At 38.7% G+C, this 23,995-nt stretch overlaps 1 protein-coding gene across 1 annotated transcript in view; it reads left to right on the top strand.

Annotated features, from left to right (window-relative positions):
• The window catches only part of LOC117290497 (clustered mitochondria protein homolog), a 61,845-nt gene extending 39,072 nt beyond the window's left edge, over nt 1–22,773 (top strand). The window contains exons 11-32 of the mRNA XM_033771915.1: nt 665–767; nt 1,487–1,699; nt 2,493–2,588; nt 3,539–3,617; nt 3,851–3,956; nt 4,574–5,022; nt 6,251–6,378; nt 6,971–7,048; nt 7,816–7,886; nt 8,805–8,877; nt 9,207–9,368; nt 10,688–10,760; nt 11,393–11,483; nt 12,576–12,814; nt 15,560–15,699; nt 16,235–16,315; nt 17,030–17,155; nt 17,779–17,900; nt 18,494–18,587; nt 19,033–19,116; nt 20,343–20,467; nt 21,226–22,773. Coding sequence (XP_033627806.1) covers nt 665–767; nt 1,487–1,699; nt 2,493–2,588; nt 3,539–3,617; nt 3,851–3,956; nt 4,574–5,022; nt 6,251–6,378; nt 6,971–7,048; nt 7,816–7,886; nt 8,805–8,877; nt 9,207–9,368; nt 10,688–10,760; nt 11,393–11,483; nt 12,576–12,814; nt 15,560–15,699; nt 16,235–16,315; nt 17,030–17,155; nt 17,779–17,900; nt 18,494–18,587; nt 19,033–19,116; nt 20,343–20,467; nt 21,226–21,409 — 2,917 coding nt within the window. The 3' untranslated portion in view covers nt 21,410–22,773. The remainder of the gene's footprint in view (nt 1–664; nt 768–1,486; nt 1,700–2,492; nt 2,589–3,538; nt 3,618–3,850; nt 3,957–4,573; nt 5,023–6,250; nt 6,379–6,970; nt 7,049–7,815; nt 7,887–8,804; nt 8,878–9,206; nt 9,369–10,687; nt 10,761–11,392; nt 11,484–12,575; nt 12,815–15,559; nt 15,700–16,234; nt 16,316–17,029; nt 17,156–17,778; nt 17,901–18,493; nt 18,588–19,032; nt 19,117–20,342; nt 20,468–21,225) is intronic.
• Nucleotides 22,774–23,995: the final 1,222 nt, after the last annotated feature.

Raw genomic sequence — 23,995 nt, 5'->3', positions numbered from 1 at the left:
GACAATGAGCATCAGCTTGAAGATGATTCGTTGAGAGATAGGGAGCCAGTGTAGTTGTTTCAGAATGGGGGTGATAGAACACGATTTTCTAGACAGTGTCACAATGCGGGCAGCAGTATTTTGGAGCCGTTGAAGTCTGGAAATCTGGTTGTTAGGAAGACTGTAGAGAAGAGCATTGCCGTTGTCAAGACGAGAAGTAACAAATGCGTGAATGACCTTTTCAGTGGCACTTTTGTCCAAGTACTTGCGAATCTTACCTATATTCCTGATGTGATATGATGATAAACGAACAATGTTGTTGATGTGTGGCTGAAGTGTCATTGATGAATCAAAAATAACCCCTAAGTTCCGAGCTTTCAGCGAGGGAGCTATCCGAGCATCACCGATGGAGTTGTATGTAATTTGAAAAAAATCTGTCACTGCAGTCATGAGAGAACAGTGGTTTCAAAAGATCAAAACCTTTACCCATTCCTTAAATTATAGCATTTCATGCAAAAATAATTCAAGAGAAGGTTTATTAATATCACCTTAATACCATGTAAGTTATTTGCAAATCTGCAATTATTTATTTGTTCGATCTTACCAATGTTGTGCTCATCCATCAAGATAAATCCTTCATACAGAGTGATTAAACTGATGACATTCTCTCCTCTCCTACTTATAGAATGCAAATGTTCATCTGGAACAACATTTTCTTCAGTCTTGGTTTTGATGTAAAGGATCACTACAAGGAGTTTGGTGGTGATGCAGCTGCATTAGTAGCTCCAGTAAGTTAAGACAATCAAGAAAACTATTTGATGTTACCCATACACCAATGTGTGTAAGCACTGTATACTTAGTACTTTCCCAAGTTCTGTAAAACCAAATAATATTCTGTATTCCCGGTGCAAATTTAACATCTTTTAAACCAATGCGGTGCCCACTGCTAAAATGCAGGATTCAAACTGCCTCTAGCTACCGGGCAATCTCGATAGTATAGTTGGTAAGACACTGCTCTAGAATTGCAAAGGTAATAAGCAAGAGATTTTTTGTTAGTGAACTCAGAAAAGTATTGAGTATACTGTGCCTACACTCGACGGTGTAAGGGTTAAACCAAATAACGTTAAGACATGGTGTTCAGAATAGTAATATTTGTAAGATGAGTTATTAAAAAAATGTACTTGCATAGCTGTTTCATTTAATTTATTCTGGTTGTGAAGTAAAGGATTCTCAAAAAGTGAACTTAATCGCTGCATTAGCCAAAAACCCAGGAAAGAGAAGACAAGGAAGGAATTTCAGTTTTAGATGTGGGAGGAACACCCCAGAGATTTATTCCAAGGAAAACCCATGCAGTCTGGTAGGGACTGGAAACCCAATCCACAGGGGGCCCTTGGCATGATTCAAACCGGGTCCTAAAGATGGAAGGCGAGTCGGCATCCAGTTTGAAAGTACTCTGTATTTTACCATTAACAAGTCTTTGGCGTTATCTTTGATTCATCTTTGACAGAGTAATGATCTTCAAGGAGTAAAAGCCTACAACAATGTGGACATAGAGGGCCTTTATACTCTGGGTACCGTGGTGATAGATTACCGTGGTTACCGCATCACTGCTCAATCTATCATCCCTGGTATCCTGGAGAGAGAGCAGGAGGAGTCGGTCATCTATGGGTCTATTGACTTTGGCAAGACTGTGGTTACCAGTGAAAAGTATCAAGAATTGGTGAGCAAGATTCCCTTGGTTTTTTTTTGAACGAGGCATTGTGTTTTGAGGCATTGCATAGTGAGGTATCAGTGAATGTTCAGTCTACAGTAACACATCTACTTTGCTGTGTAGATTAATTCTTGAGAACTTTTCTTGCTATTTATTCTATTGCCGCAGAGTAGATTTTTGGAATTTAGGCGAATACTCAGTTCTCCTGACGATGACTAGAGCAAGCTAGTCGCAACATTGAGACCAATCCTAGAACTGACTCTGCGGTAGTGCAGTTAATTACGATCCTTTAAGCTAAAGTAGTAGTCGCAGCCTTTTTCTATACCATCCGCCCGGGTAGTAGCAGGACAGTTCTTTTCAGAACTGAGAAGTCTCCCGAACATCCGATAAATTTAGTCCATGGTAGTAGAATAAAGATAGACAGTTCTCGAAGAACAAGCTCTACCTGGCAAGCAGATACACACATGGTTTTACCGCAAACCAAATATATATTGATACCTCACCATGCAATGCCTCAAATTATATATACATGTATACTTAGTTCTGAAAAAAAATGTTCTAATTATTAGCTACTACCTCGGGAGGTAGGAAAGCAGCCGGGACTACGATTCTTGCTTAAAAGATTGAGTGGAATTCTCATTATTAACTTCACTGCCACGGAGTGAGTTCTTAATTGGTCTCAATATTTCAACTTTCTCAAGTCATCGCCATGACTTTAATGGTGTTGCCACAGAACTTTCTGGATTAATCTTCCACATGGAAGGTTGACAACCTGACTTGATTTTGTTTTTCTTGTTCCTAGTTGGCCAAGTCAGCTCAGCAGTTGAAGATTCTACCACACAAAGTGACCAACCATAAAGGTGGAGAGATTGAGATATTCTCATCTATTGAGTGCAAGGTAAGATGTACAGGAGGTTTGGAATGAAACTGTTTTATCAGGCCTGGATTCACATAACAGCCATTGAAAGATGCCCAGAGTCTAGAAAAAGACAGTGCTACATGTTTTGCTAATCAGCTTCTAGTACACAATAGTTATACCTTCAATTTGTAAAATTGGCTTTCGAAACCACGGCTTCGGCTTTTGGTTTGGCTTCAGGCTCGGTCCTCTCGTCTGAAGCCCTGAGCGTGTACACAAAGCACGCACAATTTGTCAAAACAACCGCAGGGCCTAGCTAGCCTGAGCCGAATCCCAAGCCGAAGTCGTGGTTTCGAAAAGGGCCAATGTTTCATATGGATGATATATTCTGTGCCAAAAGATTTGATCTCAATGCCATAGGGTCTGTGTGTTCATCCAGGTATGTGTAGCAAAATAAAACATGGTACAGTTTGAAACATTTGTCTTGTCAATGGAGGTTTGTGAGATTTTTCTCTCTGTAATATTAATTTCCAATAATTTGGGGCTGAACAAAGAAAATTTGACAAGAGCAGGGCTTGAACCTTTGCAGGTATTTTACTAACTGAGCTATCTAGCCCTATGTCGGCGGTCTCCCATTTGAGTCAATATCTTTGTTCGTGGGTGCCAGTCAGGGGTGCCAGTCAGAGGTGCCAGTCAGAAGCCATACAGCAGTTAACAGTAGCCAGGGATCACACCCACTGTCACAATACAACCAGTTGTCGATTTCACCAAACTCTTCCTAACTTAGGATTAATACTTAGGACTTAGGACGAGTGAAGTTCCGTATCCATAGACGTACGACGCATTGAACCCATCCCAAGTTAGGACGAGTTACTCATCCTAACTCGAGATAGGATTAATCCTAGTGTTTCGTGAAATCTGCTGCTGGGAAGTGGTAGCAGAGGGTTATTTGTCATGAATTTAACCTAGTGCTATATTGATTTAATTTACAGGGAATTAAAGGCAACGATGGTAGACACTACGTATTGGATCTCTTACGAACCTTCCCACCAGATATCAACTTCCTGCCAAGTAAGTTTGCTTCGCACACTTTGGATTATTCACTTGGGTTGGGTGCTTAAATGTTCAAGCAATGTTTAACATTTCAAGGTTAAGATAACACCTTATTGCTGTTTCACTGACTAAAGAATAGTTTAAACTTCTGACTTAAAAAAAAAAAAAAAAAAAAGGAATTCTATACCTTAATATCGTATTTATTTATCAATTTACTTATCTATTTATTTATATCTGTGTGTGTATTTCAGTTGAAGGTGAGGAGCTCAATGATGATGTCAAGGCCCTAGACTTCCCTCGTCAGCATCGTCACAAACTCTGCTGTCTCCGTCAAGAGCTCATTGAGGCATTTGTTGAGTAAGTCCCGTGCTTAGCTTCTGACAAGTTTCCATTTATTGTCAAGATTTACTGGTGGATTTTGGTCAAAATTGGCAAAAGCTGAACATTAACAATGTTGGGAAAGGTCATCGACTCCTCTCAAGTAGACACACTGTTTGACTTCTTCAAACTTTTCACTTATCTTTGTTTATTCAAATGTTTAGCACCTACGTGAAGACACTTTAATCATCAACAAAATCTCTCACCCCCTCCTCCCCCGAACTTGGGTCCAATTTCATGACTCTGCCTACAACCACCATTCTCCGCTTACTGTTCAAGCGCCAAAGTTCTACTTCTATCTGTGTAAACCAAGAAAGCCTAGTAAATGGAGTATGCAAGCACACAAGCAAAAAGTCCCTGCTTACCCGTGAAATAAACCTGGAGTAAACACGGAATTTCCTGAAAGTAGAGCCTTGAAATTGGGCCCTGGAGGAAAAAGGAACAACGAAGTGAAGAACTTACAAGTTTCCGAATAAAGCAACACTTTGCCTATTTTTGAAAACATTAACTTAATGGAAAATTTACCTCTCATATCATTCGTTGGCTAAAGTTACCAGACAGTAAATATGACTTTGTTTCCCTTTTGATCTCCCTAGGCATCAGTACATGGTGTTTGTCCGTTATGCAGCTGTCCTTCTAATGCAACAACAAAAACCAGAAACAAACGAGAACAATTCTGAGCCATCAACAAACATTGATAAATCCATCGAGGAAGACCCAAACAAAACATCTGGGACTGAAACCACAAAAGACCTCGATGTCATCATCAGCAACGACACCATCAATGAAGCTGTGTCGGAGAAAGACGATAAGAAAGACTGCAACGATTGCCAGGAGGAGTCCAATAAATCAGAGGAAACAGACGATAATAAGAAATCTGATTTGAACGATAATTTAAAGGAAGCAGCAAATGCAGTGTTATCAGGGAAATGTCCCATGCTGAATGGTTTAGACACTACTGGAATTGAACAGCTTGCTGAGAATATCACAAATGTTACTGACGAGGCTGCCAAGGCGCTGGCTGAAACACAGAAGAAGAAACTCAGTATGTATTCAATTTGCCTTTAATCCAACAATTCAACAAGCCCTATGTGTTCAGTTTCCTATTGGAAGCTTTTAAAATAATAATAATATCAAAGTCTTATATAGCGCACATATCTACCTAACAAGGTACTCAAGGCGCTGAGTATATATACAAACTTTCAGAAAGATAGGTTATTGCAGTGATGAATTCTGAGACCCAATTATGTAGCACCTTATAAGGGGTTTACAAGGTGCTACGGCGCATACAGCCAGGAACACCGGGGCGAACCCCTTCTCTTTTCGATAAGTGCACTGGGTTCTTTTTTCTATTATAATACAACACATGGGACCAATCGCTTTACGTCCCATCCAAAGGACGAAGCAATGGTCTTGCTTAAGGACATAAGTGTCATGACTTGGATTCGTACCCACACTCTGCTGATCAGAAACACCTGAGTTTGAATTCTGTGCTCTTAACCGCTTGGCCACGACAATTCCATTTTTGGCAACAAACGATCTTTACAGTACTCAATACTGTACTGTATGTAAAGGCAGCACTTTAGCAGGAGTTGTTTGCCACAGATATTTATCTAACCATGGGTGCTTTCACAAAGTACAAAGATTGATGTTAAGATGAGTTGTGAGTATTGCAATGGTGATTTGTATTGTGACATCACACTTTGCATATACCAATTAAGATTGATACATAGTTAAGATCAATCTCAGCTCTTTGTGAAACCAAGCCCATGTCTTACAATCTAAAAGAAATTGTGAAATGTTTGTTGCTGTTTCTTTTCTTTTTGGAGATTGCTCAGTACTGCAGGGCTTGGATTTGGGTAAATTTCTACAAGGCCCCATGGCTTGTAGCTCAAAATGTTTACTGGATCAGAATTTACTTAACAGAACCATAATCTTACTGAGAAAGAACTTTCTACAAGTTTAAACATGTACATGTAAACCGTTTTTCTTTGAATAAGCAATATGCAAAGATTTATATCGTTGGTCTTGCCATGACTCAAAGTCCCAAAAAAAATTATGTAAAAGATATTACACAGTCGGGTGTAATTATTAAATTTAAAAACATAAGACTGCCAAACTTGTTCAGTCATGAGTTAACTGGCCAAGGGCTGAAATCTCGGGTCTGTGGTCCAGTGTCAAGTTGGAGCCCTGTACTGGTTACCTTTCAATGGCATGGAGAAATCAAATGACTTATTAATGTAAATGTTTTGATTTGATGTTTGTTTGTGTAGCTGATTCAAGTCATAAGGAGGTTATTGCTAAAGCATCCAAGGCTGCTGGATCTCTCGTTGATACAGAGTTTGATATCAGATTCAATCCGGATGTCTTCTCAGAGGGAGTTACGCATCTCAATCCAGAGGTAAGTATTAATAATAAGAATAACGTATCATTGTGCTTGACATTAGTCATTGGCCCAACAACATTCCTTGAGCCTTTCTCAGCTCCCTGGCTGCCGTGGCGCTCTGAAGGCTTTTTTAAATACACTGAGCGACCTCTACCCTTGCAGGTTACCATTTATACCTATCGGTGGAGAGAAGCAATTATAGTTAAGTGTCTTGCTCAAGGACACAATAAGTGTCATGACCAGGATTCGAACCCACACTCTGATGAACTGTAATTCAATGCCCTCAACCGCTCAGCCATGACACACTAAGTGCACATCCATTTAAACAAAAATCTGGTAACTTCATGGACGGTTACAGTTTCAAACACTCTTGTTCTCCTGAAGACGAGCAGAGTACACTGTTGGAAACGTCGAGACCACACCTGCTCTTTTTAGAGCCAACACTCCCTCAAAAGAGATATTACACATAGTTGTACCCGCAAGTTTACTATTCATATTTATAGGTATTCTTACTCTTGTTTCATAAAGGCTTTTAGTACTGATACTAATTTCTTGCATTGAGACATTGATGTTGTGCCTGACCTCTTAGCTTTGGTTTTGATTTCAGAGTGAACAGTTCCAGAAGGAGAAGAGAGTGGTCAAAGATGCTGCCAGGTTTCTCCTTGTTGGTCAAATTCCTACATTCGTAAGTATTTGGTTTGGAACTTAATTTTGTTTGGATCGTAATGGTTATCAAACAACGAACCACAAGGGAAATTAACTGGGCAATTTTGTTTTCAATGATTTGGGGTATACACCACTTGACCAATATTGACTCCCAAAATAGTGCAACCTAGATGATTTGATTTGGGGTTGTTGAACATAGACAAATTGACAAGAGTGGGATTTGAACAAACCACCTCCTGATTAACAAGCTAGCGCTATACCAACTGAGCATTGGCGGTCTCCCTATTTTGTCAATATCACTGTTCAGGGGTGCCAGTCAGATCTTAATGATTAAAGGCAGAGGACACTGTTGGTAATTACTCAAAATAATTATTAGCATAAAACCTTACTTGGTAACGAGTAATGGGGAGAGGTTGATGGTATAAAACATTGTGAGAAATGGCTCCCTCTGAAGTAACCTAGTTTTCGAGTTTTCCGTGTATTTGATTTCAAGACCTCAGATTTGGAATTTGAGATCTCGAAATCAAGCATCTGAAAGCACACAACTTCGTGTGACAATGTGTTTTTTCTTTCATTGTTATCTCGCAACTTCGCCGACCAATTGAGCTCAATGAAATACACCAAGTGAGAAGACTGGTCTTTGACAATTACCAAAAGTGTCCGGGGTCTTTAAGACATAATAATTGTTTCCAACAGACAACATGCATTCCAATCCTTTGGTTTTCGGTGATCATGCCCTAAACCAACCTATGAAAATGTCATGAATATTTCATTTATGTTGTCTAGATCCGTGAATGCCTTGAGCACAACATAGCCCCACTTGATGGATTGACGTTGACAGAAGCATTACATCAACGGTAAGATTGACTTTCTAATATAGCAATTAAACATTCAGAGGAATTCAAAGACGGTTTAGAAATAACCGAAATACTGTACATTTTACTCAACGGACGTGAGGTTGAATTTGAAAGTATTATAAATAATTTTGTGAATGTTATTTTACCAATTTGTTTGTCACCATAGTTTCCTACTGTTGAAATGATCTTGTTATAGCACCGGAATGATGAACAGTTCTACTGCACTTTATGAGTTGTACTTGCTGTTCATTAGATAGTTTCAACTGACCTCTGGCCGGTGCAAAGTGTCTCTAAAGAAGTGGGGATACTTAGACTCTAAAGACAAGACCTGGGCACAATTTCGTGGCTCTGCTTACCGCCGAATTCTGCGCTTACGATCATGATTCCCTGCTTACGTGCAAGCACCGAATTTCTGCGCTAGCCTTGTAAGCGTAGAATGCCTAATGAAGTGGAGTACGCACGCGCAGAAGCCAAAAGTCGCCGCTAGCCCGTGAAACACGCTTGCCGTAAGCACAGAATTCTCTGCTTCTGTAAGCGCCGATTCTGTGCTTACGGTAAGCAGAGCCATGAAATTGGGCCCTGCATATGTGGGACAGAACCACAAACTATGGAGCACCTCCTGAGATGCCCCCTTCTGGAGCAAGAATGCAGGGTGAGGACCTTGCAGAGTACAACGATGTTGCTACATTGTAGGAGCTGGTCCAGTTCTGGCTGAAACACAACATCTAGTGTTACGAACTGATTTCTTATCACTGGTTTAGCTCTATTTGTGCTAGACTGAGGATGGTCATTGGTCAAAACCCACTTGGTGGATTTCTTTTTAGCCTGACTCAAAAATCACTGAATATACCAACACTTTGTTAAAAACCCTCCTAAAATTACTATATGTACTAATAGCGAGTTAAAACATCTTTACAGGGGAATCAACATCCGTTATCTTGGTGTCATAGCAACAATAGTCTCAACTGCTCCTCCTCTTTCATATCTATATGTAAGTTCAATTCATTTATTCTTCTTAACATTTGTATCAAACAAGCTCAATGCGTTTTTCGTGGTCGAAACTAATAACTGTTTCGTTCAATGGCAAATGATCAACCAACGGCAAGTTCAACCGAAACAGTTATTGGTTACGACCGCAAAAACGCATCCCCAGGGGTTATGAGTGAGCGAGGCATGCTGGAAAACATTTCGCAGCAAGATCATTCCTGGGAACGGAGCTGCCACCATCGGGATCTAGGCCAGATGTCCACCATTCTAATGTTGATACTGAGTAGTCCCATAGTAGGAGGGTTAAGACAACTTCTCTCCTCTCTCTTTCAGAGACTCCTTGTGAGTGAGATGATCATCCGTGCAGCCAAGCACTCCTTCAAGATCTATATGCAAGGAGTAGGAATGGTTAGCCTGTCAGTAGCTATCAGTCACTTCTTAAACTGCTTCTTGGGCTCCTTACCCAATCCACAACCACCTAAGGCTGATGATGAGGTAAGCACGGAAACCATCTCAACAAATACTTGATCCGAATTGATCCGAATTCAGACTTTTTGTGTATTTGTTTTAACGGTAGATGTTATTTTCCTCATGAAGAAATCTGATTTTTGATCTACCACTAAGGAAACTTCAAATGAGGACTTAAAATCTATTACAAAGATGATTAGTAGTTTTCTATATGATCCCTTTTCTTTAATTTCCCCTCTTAAAACGTTGTGGAGTGCACCCTACGATGTCAAAGCATCCCACAAGTACAGTTCCTACCTAAGAATCACCCGACAATGTATGTTTTAAGCATTCCAGGAGGGAACACAACCATTTCAAAATTTTGATCTAAATAAGGGTCTTGTAAAGCTAGATTTGCAGTACAATGAAGTTGACTCTTACTTAATTGACTTAAATGCAGTGGACACTATTAATAATTGTCAAAGACTAGCCTTCATAGTTGGTGTATCTCAACATATACATAAAATAACAAACCTGTGAAAATTTGAGCTCAATTCATCGAACTTGCGAGATATGAATGAAAAAAAAAAAAAACACCCTTGTCACACGAAGGTGTGTGCGTTTAGATGGTTGATTTCGAGACCACAAGTTCTAAATCTGAGGTCTCGAAATCAAATTTGTGGAAAATTACTTCTTACCCGGAAACTAAGTCACTTCAGAGGGTGCCGTTTCTCACAAAGTTTTATACCATCAACCTCTCCCTATTACTTGTCACCAAGAAAGGTTTTATGCTAATAATTATTTTGAGTAATTACCAATAGTGTCCACTGCCTTTAATCTATGACTGTGGCTGGTTACTACTGCAGTTACATTGAGACAAGTCATTTGTTTCCGAGTTTGAGCAGTTTAGGTTAAAGATGTTCACGTTTTTAAAAATGAACGAAGGTAAAGATGGTCACATTCTTGAAATTGATTGAAGTATGAAACTCATGTGAAGTCCACACTTTTCTTTTCTATTTCCAATTTTGAAAACAGTCTGTAAATCCTCTGAAATGTAAAGGCCATGTCACACAAGGCAATTTACGGGCAACCAGTTCCAGGCAATCTCCAAGAGGGAAAGGCATTCACATTTCAATGTTCACCTATTTCTCTTTTGGATCGTAAGACAATGTTTGAAAATTTACCCGTGTGCTACCAAAGTGGTCATGTAGTAAAAGTTGTAAAAGTTGCCTCGTGTGACAATGCCCTTACACCTTGCAAGTTGAGTCAAGATGGAGGTGAAGACTGCTACAAAGTTCCAGGTTTTGCGTTCTGGTTTCTTGATGTGCTCATTGTGTCAATTTTGTTGTTATTATTATTTGTACTAGATGAGCAATGGCCACGGGAAGAAGAAGCGGAACAAGAAGAAGACAGCGAGACTAATCACTGCACTAGGTCAAGGTCAGTATCAGCAGCTTGGCTTTTAATGGCAACATTAAATTCTTAGGCATAAAGATTGGTCAATGGAAAGGCCTTTTGCAGAATGAAAATTTCCCAACCCTCCAAAAGATCAGATTCCATTCTTACTAAGGGAATAAAAGGGTAGCGACGAGTTCTTAAACTGGCATTAAAAACCTGCAAGTTTGTGGACGTGCAATAAAGGTGCTTGGGCCTTTATCGCACGGCCACGACCCTGCAAGGTTTTACTCGGCAGTTTTTTGTAACGAGTTACTACTCTTTTATTCCCATTCATAAATGCCTGTTTGGTTAAAAGGTGTAGTTAAGTAAGAAACTCCATAAAACTTATCCGTTTTCCAACGTCCTTGGACTCTGAACGTGTGTTGTATTTCTATGACTGAGACAGTTTTTGGACATGTATTCGTAGTAGTATGCTTCTAAACGTATCCCAAAACAGCCAGTTGTAAACAGCTCCAGCTGGTCATTATCAACCGTTTAAACACCCCCACGTGACTCTCCACCAATAGGAATAGCGAAACTGTCTGAGGTATTTATGAATAAACTTTCAAGCGATCATATTTGTTAGTGTTTTGATCGATTCTAAGATGAAATACCTTGTTAATTCTTGATGACAGATAGCATTGCATGGGCCAGCTTAAGCCCCACTGAGATGTGGACCAACCTCAAGGCTGAAGTCAAGGAATATTTCCACTTCAAGCTGGAATGGTAAGTTATTTGTTCTTATACTTATATATATACTTAAATCTTATGCACAAACGCGACAGGACCGCAAGGAGACACGCGCGCCATTCTGCACGTGTGTTGAATATGAAGTACACGTTGGAGTTTGTGTTTATTGAACGCTGACGCGATGCTGTTTTGTCAACTAATAAAATGGTCGCACAACACACGCTGAGCGATGCTGTTTTATCAACTTAGAAATTGGCCGCATCCGCGCATGGCGGGTCGCGTATTTAGGCCGGTGCGCCCTCTAATTTTTATATATTATGCTATGAGTAAACTGTGGACTAACTCATTTGCATAACGCCTTCTGTGAGTCGACCTCTTTCAGCCCATGTTAAGTTTCCATATAGAGGACAGAATCTCTGGGGGAAAGATTCCCCTATGGCACCTGTATCAAGCCTCCAGAGAAATATTTGTGTTTGAAATACAAGAAAATAGCATTTGGAAACAATATCACCATTGCTTAATTATGAATACAGCAGTCGACAGCAGTTGGCAGTCTGAACCTTCCTCAGTCTTTTGCCTCTCCATATCGTTCTATATCTGTTTCCTTTTTTTTGTGTAATTTTATTTAACTTTTGGAGAGAAATTATAACAACAATAATATAAATTTAAATATGAATGTGCAAAATAACTAAATGGCTGATATAACACAAACCTTTTGTAAAAATGTGGAAAATTGTACTAGTGTTGTTTTTTAATTCTTCCCTTTGTATCAACATAAAACACAAGGGAAACTGACTGGGTAAATATTTAAATGATTTTTGGGGTTGAACAAAGAATTGACGAGAGTGGGATTCGAACCAACGACCTCCGGATTAACGTGCCGGCGCTGTACCAACTGAGCTATCTAGCCCTATGTTGGCGGTGTCCCTATTTTGTCAATATCTTTGATTGGGGGTGCCAGTCAGAAGCCATATAACCGTTAACTGCCGTGTAGCCAGGGATCACACCCAAATTACGATACAACCTGGGAAGGGGTAGCCAGACGATTTTTGTTTCAGATATCAACATACACCACAAGGGAAACTGACTGGGTAAATTTGTTGTCTTCCCTTTGTGTAACTCCCACAGTGACAGCATAGACACAGCAACAGAAACCTACAACCTGCAGAAGGTGACCCTATTAAGAGAGTTATGCACAAAGTGTGGTGTTCAGATCCTACTCAAGGACTATGACTTTGATACAAAGCATAAAGCTATCTTCACTGAGAATGACATTATTAATGTGTTCCCTGTAGTCAAGCACATTAACCCCATTGCTAGTGATGCTTATAACTTCTTCCAGAGTGGCCAGGCAAAGATACAGCAAGGTGAGTGCGACTTACTGCAACCATTTATTATATAAACCAATGTAAAGATTTATGTTAAATATTGTAAATTTTTTGTAATTGCCCTTTCAATGGCAAACTATCATCACTATCACAGTTAAACTCAATTTGACTGTATGTACATTTATGTTATATTCTTCTATCAGTTTATTTTACTTTTTTTGCATCACGTAAATTTGGTTCACAAACGCTCTCAGGGTTAAAAAATACTACAAATTGGTTGTTTTAAAACCACAGAAGTGCGATTTGGTGACCCCAACCAGAAACATTGGTCATCGGTTGAGCGTTTTCGCGCATTCGGTTCAACCGGTAACCGACTTATTGGTTGGGGTCGCCAAAACGCACTCCAGGTTGAATAAACACGAGCATGGGGGTTATATTTTATGCAATCTGTCCTTCATTTACACAGGGGAGAGTTCTGCAAAATAAGTCCTACTAATGTACAATCGCAAACCTTACTGATTGTATCCCCACCCTGCAAAGTTTCAAAACCTACTCATGTACATGGTGTTACTGCAAACCTCTAACCACCATCTAAGGTTTCAAATTCTACTCATGTACATGGTGTTACTGCAAACCTTACTGATTGTATCCCCACCCTGCAAAGTTTCAAATCCTACTCATGTACATGGTGTTACTGCAAACCTCTAACCCACCATCTAAGGTTTCAAATCCTACTCATGTACATGGTGTTACTGCAAACCTTACTAGATTGTATCTCCACCATGCAAAGTTTCAAATCCTACTCATGTACATGGTGTTACTGCAAACCTCTAACCCACCATCTAAGGTTTCAAATCCTACTCATGTACATGGTGTTACTGCAAACCTTACTAGATTGTATCTCCACCATGCAAAGTTTCAAATCCTACTCATGTACATGGTGTTACTGCAAACCTTACTAGATTGTATCTCCACCATGCAAAGTTTCAAATCCTACTCATGTACATGGTGTTACTGCAAACCTCTAACCCACCATCTAAGGTTTCAAATCCTACTCATGTACATGGTGTTACTGCAAACCTTACTAGATTGTATCTCCACCATGCAAAGTTTCAAATCCTACTCATGTACATGGTGTTACTGCAAACCTTACTAGATTGTATCTCCACCATGCAAAGTTTCAAATCCTACTCATGTACATGGTGTTACTGCAAACCTCTAACCCACCATCTAAGGTTTCAATTCCTACTCATGTACATGGTGTTACTGCAAACCTCTAACCCACCATCTAAGGTTTCAAATCCTACTCATGTACATGGTGTTACTGCAAACCTTACTAGATTGTATCTCGACCATGCAAAGTTTCAAATCCTACTCATGTACATGGTGTTACTGCAAACCTTACTAGATTGTATCTCCACCATGCAAAGTTTCAAATCCTACTCATGTACATGGTGTTACTGCAAACCTCTAACCCACCATCTAAGGTTTCAAATCCTACTCATGTACATGGTGTTACTGCAAACCTTACTAGATTGTATCTCCACCATGCAAAGTTTCAAATCCTACTCATGTACATGGTGTTACTGCAAACCTTACTAGATTGTATCTCCACCATGCAAAGTTTCAAATCCTACTCATGTACATGGTGTTACTGCAAACCTTACTAGATTGTATCTCCACCATGCAAAGTTTCAAATCCTACTCATGTACATGGTGTTACTGCAAACCTCTAACCCACCATCTAAGGATTCAAATCCTACTCATGTACATGGTGTTACTGCAAACCTTACTAGATTGTATCTCCACCATGCAAAGTTTCAAATCCTACTCATGTACATGGTGTTACTGCAAACCTTACTAGATTGTATCTCCACCATGCAAAGTTTCAAATCCTACTCATGTACATGGTGTTACTGCAAACCTCTAACCCACCATCTAAGGTTTCAAATCCTACTCATGTACATGGTGTTACTGCAAACCTTACTAGATTGTATCTCCACCATGCAAAGTTTCAATTCCTACTCATGTACATGGTGTTACTGCAAACCTTACTAGATTGTATCTCCACCATGCAAAGTTTCAAATCCTACTCATGTACATGGTGTTACTGCAAACCTTACTAGATTGTATCTCCACCATGCAAAGTTTCAAATGCTACTCATGTACATGGTGTTACTGCAAACCTTACTAGATTGTATCTCCACCATGCAAAGTTTCAAATCCTACTCATGTAGATGGTGTTACTGCAAACCTTACTAGATTGTATCTCCACCATGCAAAGTTTCAAATCCTACTCATGTACATGGTGTTACTGCAAACCTCTAACCCACCATCTAAGGTTTCAAATCCTACTCATGTACATGGTGTTACTGCAAACCTGTAACCCACCATCTAAGGTTTCAATTCCTACTCATGTACATGGTGTTACTGCAAACCTTACTAGATTGTATCTCCACCATGCAAAGTTTCAAATCCTACTCATGTACATGGTGTTACTGCAAACCTGTAACCCACCATCTAAGGTTTCAAATCCTACTCATGTACATGGTGTTACTGCAAACCTTACTAGATTGTATCTCCACCATGCAAAGTTTCAAATCCTACTCATGTACATGGTGTTACTGCAAACTTCTAACCCACCATGTAAGGTTTCAAATCCTACTCAAACTATTGTCATGATGGTGCAATGTAGATAAGAAATCTTTGCGCTTAAAACTCTGGGTTATTTTAAAGAGTAATTTACAGTATTTTGAATGTATCGTTGTGTTTTTATGTCTACAGGTCATCTGAAGGAAGGATTTGAATTAATTAATGAAGCTCTGAATCTGTTCAACAATGTGTATGGTCCAATGCATCCTGAGATTGCTAGCTGTATGCGCAACCTGGCAAGACTGAACTACCTCATGGGTGAACATGGAGAGGTAAGATAGCTATCTTCATTAACCTGTTTAGGTTATAAACCCAAGACGTTTTGTCAATAGACACTTCCCATGAAATGTGCTAATTACATTCACGCATGCATACTGACCCTTTTGGTTGGTGAACGGTGAAGAGATGTGCACTAAGCAATCGCACAATCATGTCTGTGTCTCGCCACATACAAAACAGCGGGATGTTCCCTTTGCCAACCAAAATGTTAGTACACCGTGTGCAATTTACATATTTCATGGGAAGGTCTTTTGAGCTTGAAAATACTTAGTAGGTGCTATTTGCATTGTGCAAGGGGTCTTTATGTACAAAATGCTTGGAGTGAACAGTTAAACCCCCCTGTTTTTAATTGGTTGACGATCTTTTACCAGATTCTATCAATTGTTCCAAGTTATCACATAGATTGATACATGTTGTGGGGTTGGGATAGCATTTGACCAGAACATGTACAGAGTTTGGATGCAGCTTACTAGATTCTACTCTGGTTCAATTACAGCATGATATTATCCATTGTTTCTTTCTGTGTAGGCGCTTGAGATGCAGCAGAAGGCTGTAATGATGAGTGAGAGATGTAATGGAGTAGACCATCCCAACACCATCAGTGAATACGTGAGTATCAGATATCTCTAATCATAGTATTAGTTATCACAGGCGCGCTCATGGAATAATGTTAAATGAGACTGAAGGAAAAATACATTGCTTCTGCATCTCATATCCAATGAGGCTGAAAACTGAGTTGGATTTCAGACGCAGAGCAGCTGTGTGATAAAGAATTTATCTTCAAGCAAAGTTGAGGTGCAAATTACTGCAATACGTGGTGTTGGAACAGCTGTACGCTTTGCGAATACTTGGCTTATACTAGTTCAGTATGCTGAGTTAGAACAGCGCAAACTTCAACTGCGCTTGAAGATAATATTAGTTATCACTCAACCACAAGTAGAATTTAAAAACAAAATAAAGCGCTTCTGCATCAAGGTCTTATTGGATACAGTTCACAGTCTTGCTGTATCTCCTGTATTCTATGATTACAAATTAATCTTGAGGTAAATCTGAGGTCTCGAAATCAAATTCCAGGAAAGTTACTTCTTTCTCGAAAACTATGGCACTTCAGAGGGAGCCAATTTCTCACAATGTTTTATACCATCAACCACTCCCCATTACTCGTCCCCAAGAAAGGTTTTATGCCCAAAATTATTTTGAGTAATTACCAATAGTGTCCACTGCCTTTAATTATGTTATTTGTAAAAGTAGAGAAGTACAAGCTTATTACACTCCTGTTATGGGACTGATGGTAATATATTGAACTGAATTGTATTATTACAGATGCATCTTGCACTCTACTGCTTTGCTAATGGTCAGGTGACTAGCGCCCTCAAGCTGATGTATAGGTCCAGGTATCTGACATTACTGGTCTGTGGGGAAGACCACCCAGAAATGGCACACTTTGATGTAAGTCAATCAACCAGTCAATTTTGTATATCAGATTTGTTATTGATGATGTCTATAATATTAGGAGATTACAAAGTTTTATATTATTTACGTGCAATATTGATAATGGGTTGACCTACCTGTGATTTATACTTTGTTTTGGGCTACTTATAATTGATCTCACTGATTTTCTGAAAGCAACAAATTTTACATCAAACTTAAATAGGAAGAATATCATAGTTGGCTGTACCATTTGTTGCTTGATATGTGGCATTATGTAACCCCCTTCCCCCTTTCACAACCTGAAGCGCACTTCACGCATCTATCCTGTCTGCCATTTTGGGATTTAAAACGTACACAAATGAATTGACCTCCAAAATGGCAGAAATGCGAGATGCGCAATTTGTGAAGATGGGATTTGAATCTGCAAGGGGGTTAGAGGAACACTTTAGGGGAAGACATTCTTTGCCACTTGGTATAGGTTGCACTGTACTTTAGTCCAAAGAAGCATTTGTAATAATTTTTTATTTTTTTAAACAACCCTTGAAGCACTTTGCATTTTGAGTTTCTACTTGAATTTTGTTAAGATTTTCTATTCCAATCTTCACTTGAAATTCACGATGTTGTTGTGTTTTATTCTACAGAGCAATATTGGTCTTGTCCTTCACGGAGTTGGTGAATCAGATCTAGCTTTGAAGTTTCTGGAAAGGGCACGAAAGACAACCCTCAAATATCACGGCACAAAGAGCCTCAAGACTGCATTAAGGTATAACAATTCACTCAGCATTTACATCAGTCTGTCATTGACAATATCGATTTATCAATATTGTGTCTGTCAATACGCTTTGGGAATACTATGAAATTAATCAGCTTCAGACTGCACTACTTATTTATCCCAACTCAATCAAGAAGCAGGGTAGATCACAAATGAATATAGAGCAAGAGCTGTGGCACAAACTAGTTTGCAGTTTTTTATAAGAACAGTGGTCCTTTGAACTGCTATAACTTCTATGAGTGACTTGCATGGATCCTCACACTTAACAATTCAACACCATGCAGTAACCCAATTCCAAACTGTTGGACTCTGGTGGTTTACCTGGCCCCATGTAAAGCATGATCAGTGTTACTATACCTGCAGTGTAGAGTCCAACAGATTCATATAAAACATGCAGTTAGTCCAACAGATTCATATAAAACATGCAGTTAGGTTTTGAAGGACTGTGGGGAAGGCTGAAATGAAAGTTTGATCAATTTGTAGTCATTTTGTTTCGGTCGTTCAATAGTTGCTTGTATGCGTGTTCATTTTGAGTTTGTAGTGACGATATTGTATCTAATTTGGCATTGTTGTTGATTCCACAGTAATCATCTTGTTGGTAGAGTGTATTCATCTCGTGGTGATTTCCGGACTGCACTAAGACATGAGAAGGAAGCTTACACCATCTACAAAGAACAGGTAATTCATTATGCAACTACACATCCATTGGCACGGTAGCTTAAATTAATTCAAACATCTACTAGTTTATAGTGTTTTGCTCTCAACCACCTGCAGGCCAGTATGAGTTTTTGTGGATGGCCTACTGCCTCCATCCTCCAAAATCAACCGATATAAGTTTATTGAGGATCACTACTTCCTCAATCCTCTCAAATCAGGCAATGTGATTTTATGTAGGGTGCCTGCTGCCTAAATCTCCAACATTCTTGAAGTCCTCTGGTTGATTTTGAAGGACTCTGGAAGGGAAGGTTAAATCCAAACCAGCTGTTTCCTATCTCTTATGCAATTTTTACATCAACTTCAACTATTTCATTAAATCACCTTAAGGAAAACACTCCTTTATTTTAATTTTTTTTATATTTTATTTGTTTGTTTGTTTGTTTGTTTGTTTCCTATTTTGCTTTAGTTTGGTGAGCATCATGAGAAGACCAAAGAGAGTTCTGAATTCCTGCGTCAGCTCACACAGCAAGCTGTCAACTTCCAGAAAACGGTTAGTTCCTCCCAACCATCTTCCATTAATAACCGATAAACAACAGTTAACTATCACCGAATAGTTTGGATTCATGTACTGGTGGCCCCTTTTGTGAAGGGAAGGGAAGAATGAATGATCATCTATCTACTGATGAAGGATGAACATCCGCCTAATAACATAAAATGATTCCCCAAAAGGATGTCTTAAATGTAAACTACAAGTATCCTCTTCTGCCGCTGGAGAAGTACAGGGCCTGCATGTTTCAATTTTGAAAGGGGAAGGGCACCAAGGCATTTACTCCTTGGTAAAGGGCTCCCTATGATGAAATTGTGATTTTCTATCAGAGCGTTGCAAGGGCACCAAGGCATTGACCAGGGGGCATGGAGGCAATCGCCTTCGTTGCCTCTATGAAGTATCAAGCCTGAGAGTAGTAATTGACATGATACTACTAGCATAATACAATCATTAATGTTATATCGCTACCTTAACATGGATTTACCACTTTGAGAAATAGTTTATGGCATTATGATCTTGTCTAATCTAATATCTCTAGTCGGACACAGATTAGAATGGCATTTTCCATGGAGTTGACCAACCATTTAAATCCATACAACTTAAATTGTTAAGTGTAATGTAATTACGCTTTGCATTCCCTTTCGCATGAATAATGAAATGGCTTAATCCATGTACAGGGACTTGACATACATATATCCAGTGTAGTGATTAGTTCTTAATAATAATAATAATAATAATACTAAGACTTGTAATGCGCACGTATCCACCCTGCTGGGTGTTCAAGGCGCAGTAAAACCAACAAAACAAACAAAATTAGTCCTTGAAAACCTGTGACATAAGATAAGTTTTGAGAAGAGATCTAAATGTTGTGGTACAAAGACAAGATCTAAGATTAAGTGGTAGAGAGTTCCAGATGCGTGGCGCAGCTGAAGACAAAGACCTGTCACCCCATGAGTGTCAAGACTTGGGTTCAAGGAGGAGAAGCATGGAACTTGATCAAAGATTTCTTGATGGAGTGTAAACTTGAAGAAGTTCAGAAATAAGGTGGGGAGCCTTACCCACATAAAGACAAATGAGATAGATTCTCTCTTAGTACTTGTTCAACTCATTTTGATTCTAGTATTGTAAAATATATTCTGGTTCAGTAACTACTTTGAGCTTGTGGGAAATCAGTTTATAATACCACGGTAACAAAGTGTAAAGTTGATTGTATTGTATTCTCTACACAGATGAATGAAATCCGTAAAGGCAACTCCCGTGCAGCTATGCGTCCAATCCCGTTCAGTGTTCCATCCATTGCTGGTGTATTAGACACTCTTAATATGATCAATGGCGTCTTCTTCATCCCTGTCAGGTATACAAAGATATAGATTAGATTAGATGTATTTATTGTCCACGTTAAAAAACATAGAAACTTGACATCCAATAGCCAAATACAAGTATACACAATCAATATCAAAACTATAAATTACAAAATAAGAGAAGTAGAAATACAAAGCAACAAAAGACCCGCACACTAAAAAAAAAATGGACCAGCCAAAACAACACCAACTGGTCACATGGGACATCAAGACAACAAAGGCTGGGAAAAAAACACCAAGCCTTACTACCCCCGTATAGCCACTTTGTATAATAAAGTTACTCAAACACTCTCACAGACATCCTGTTAATTTACTCATGTTACTTTGTATTTAAATTCGGCATTAATTCCACGTATGCCTCTTCTTCCCCCTTCTTTTTAATACTTTTTTTAAATCTGTTGGGAGGGGGGGGGGGGGGTATTACTGATTTTGTATATTTCAAGAGTACATGTATTATGAGGAGTTTTGTTAAGGCAATGCATCTGCTCTAGCAATGCAAAGGTCGTTGGTTCGAATCCCAACCGAGTGATGTACCTGTCGATATTTTTCGCAGAACTCAGGAAATTAAAAAATGTGCACAAAGGTTTTTACATACTAAATGGTGGAAATGGTTGATATAACTCTTAGGAGGTGTGTTCCACGATGTGCAAGGGGACTATAGAAAGCTGTTTGTAGCCTAACCTTTTCCTGCCGTAGTGGTTCACAAACTCTATTTAATTAAAATATTTTGTTTGTTTTCTGGTATCCACAGTATCAAGTCTAAACAAGGAGCAAAGACCACTACCACCACCACCACCGAACCACTAGAGTCAATAAAAGCAGAAGCTGAAACACCCCCTGAGGGTAAAGTGGAATCACCCAGCCCAAGCTCAGGTACTGCATCACCAATCCCTGAGCAGGACTGTACCACTGAGAAGATGGAGGTGCTGAGGTAACCTTAAGAGCACGCAAAAAGATCTTGGATAAATAGAGAGATTGAAATGGTATTGCTGGATGATATTAGGATGATTTGCTATTCATTCTTAGTGGCCAATCACAGTGCCTACAACATATCACATGACCCGTCTTTCTTAGGTTAAACTGGAGCATTTGCGCACGTGTTGGTTGTGTAAAAGAATTAATATGCATAAAGTTATTTCTGTGAATACTTCAGCGATAGTTTATTTCTTTTAATGTAAGAAAAATCGGACGGTATGAAGGAGTCATCATCTCGCTTAGATCTCCAGATGATGTGTTTTTTTCATGCAGGATTAAATAGGGCATACAAGTAAAAGGCACACAATACCTTTGTAGGCTGTGGTAGATATTGAGAGAGTGTGTATGTGTTTAGCTGGAGAGAGGTTTAACTAATTGTAACGCTTTGCAGTTAATGAATGAACAAGTATATCCCTGTGGTGTCGTCTATTGGAGGATTTACCCAGCTACTTGTAGAGACTTTCTTACAATGCCTCCTAAAATGTTAAAAGGGTGAAGCAAATAATTTACGACTTACCCTGTGAGTGTCGCCAGACCAAACTTATAACCCGCCTTTTGCCTTTTGGGGAAATATTTTAGTAAATTGGAATCATTTTGTTTGTTCCAATGGAGATGATGTTTGAAGTGAGGAGAATACTATGAAGTCAAAATAATTAAAAAAAGTAAAAAGTTTTTAAAAAGTATACAAAAATAATATTGAGATTTTATAACTTGGAATTTTTATGAAAATCAATGCAGTTTATTTGTGGCAGTTTGGTATGGAAACAGTAAGCAGTCAAGTAAGTGGTTAGAAAATTGATATTAAAAAAAAAACCAAAATAATGATTTGATATTTTAGAAACTGATAACAAAACAACATATTGTCTCAAAATTTATTTGAGAACATGTTTTGGTTTGTACAACTTGGAAATGTGTTACTTGGCTCAGAAGGGAAAATTGGTGCAAAACTGGTTCGTGTTTGACACATTTTCCCCCAAAATTATTTCTTAATTTTTTTTAATTTAAAAAGACATGTACATACCTGTACATTTGCAAGTCTTTTAGAATGTTCACATTGCCAGTGGAAAAAAAAGTTGAGTAAATAATGAAGTAACTTTATCAATGTTGGACATTAATTTGTTAAAAATAATAGCCACAGCCAGTATCCTGAGTCAATAGCCACAGCCAGTAGTCACAACTACATGAAAAAAGTTGAGTTCCTCATTCTCAAAATGGTGCTCTTATAATGTATAAGGGTTTGACTTGTCTGCTGTTAAAGGCAGTGGACACTATTGGTAATTACTCAAAATAATTGTTGGCGTCAAACCTTTCTTGGTGACGAGTAATGGGGAGAGGTTGATGTTATGAAACATTGTGAGAAACGGCTCCCTCTGAAGTGCCATAGTTTTGGAGAAAGAAGTAATTTTCCACGAAACGCACACAACTTCGTGTGACAAGGGTGTTTTTTTCTTTCATTATTATCTTGCAACTTCGATGACCGATTGAGCTCAAATTGTCACAGGTTTGTTATTTTATGCATATGTTGAGATACACCAACTGTGAAGGCTAGTCTTTGACAATTACCAACAGTGTCCACTGCCTTTAATACATACAGTATTTAAAGTTAACCAAGAATGTGTATTTAACTACAAATGTTTATATATTATACATGTATATAATTATATAACACAAATAGTTTTTACAGATTAGCTTTGTGGATTTGACCCTACACTAACCATTCCTGAATCCTTTGTGATACTTAATATGCAAGTTTAGGGTAATGATATGCAAATAGGGGTCACCGTCTTCCACCAGTGTGTGATTTAATTCGTAATTGTTCTTGTAGTTAAAGTTGTAGTACAGGATTTTTTCTCCCACAGTTGCGCTCTATTTGGCAAAAACTCATGTCAATTTCATTCTTTCAATTATTGGTTCACCGTTGTGGTGTAAACCAATATTCTAATAGGATGAGAAATGTGACATGGTTGTAAACAAGTTGAACTGCTTCTTCCTGGTGTCCTATTATGTATTGTTTATATAGAGTTGGTTCTAGTCTAACGTCAAGCTTATTCTAAGAATCAAGGTACGCCAGCAATAACTGCTTTAATTACAAAGTTTAAACTGTCAGTTTACCAAGCTTGTCTTAAACAATAAGACATTGCTATTTTTGTATTTGATTTAACAGTATTCATATATTGAAAATGTTGTTCATGTTCCAGTGTTATGCGTTATTCTTACATGAAACTATTGTTTCATCTTGCAGTTTAAACTTGGGGTTGTTATTATTTAATTTAAAATCTCGCAGACTTTTTGGAACACTAGGTGGCAGCAGACTCGCCAGATTAATTAAATGCTCTTAACAATGCGCATATTTCCAGAACTTGGAATTGAAATGTTGTCTGCTGTCTCTAAAATCTGGCAATATTCTAAAGACAAGTCTCTATTGTTTCAGCTTCGGTTTGGGTTTTTCCACTTCTTTCTTCAAATGCTGTTGATAGTGATTATGATTAAGTCATTATGGTGTTTGTAACCTTTGACCTATAATTGACATTATGTAGTTCATATCT

Source organism: Asterias rubens, chromosome 5 (assembly GCF_902459465.1).
Source record: "Asterias rubens chromosome 5, eAstRub1.3, whole genome shotgun sequence".
Taxonomy (NCBI): Eukaryota; Metazoa; Echinodermata; class Asteroidea; order Forcipulatida; family Asteriidae; genus Asterias; species Asterias rubens.
The sequence above is the reverse complement of the archived record's forward strand: the minus strand, read 5'-3'. Positions and strand labels throughout refer to the sequence as shown.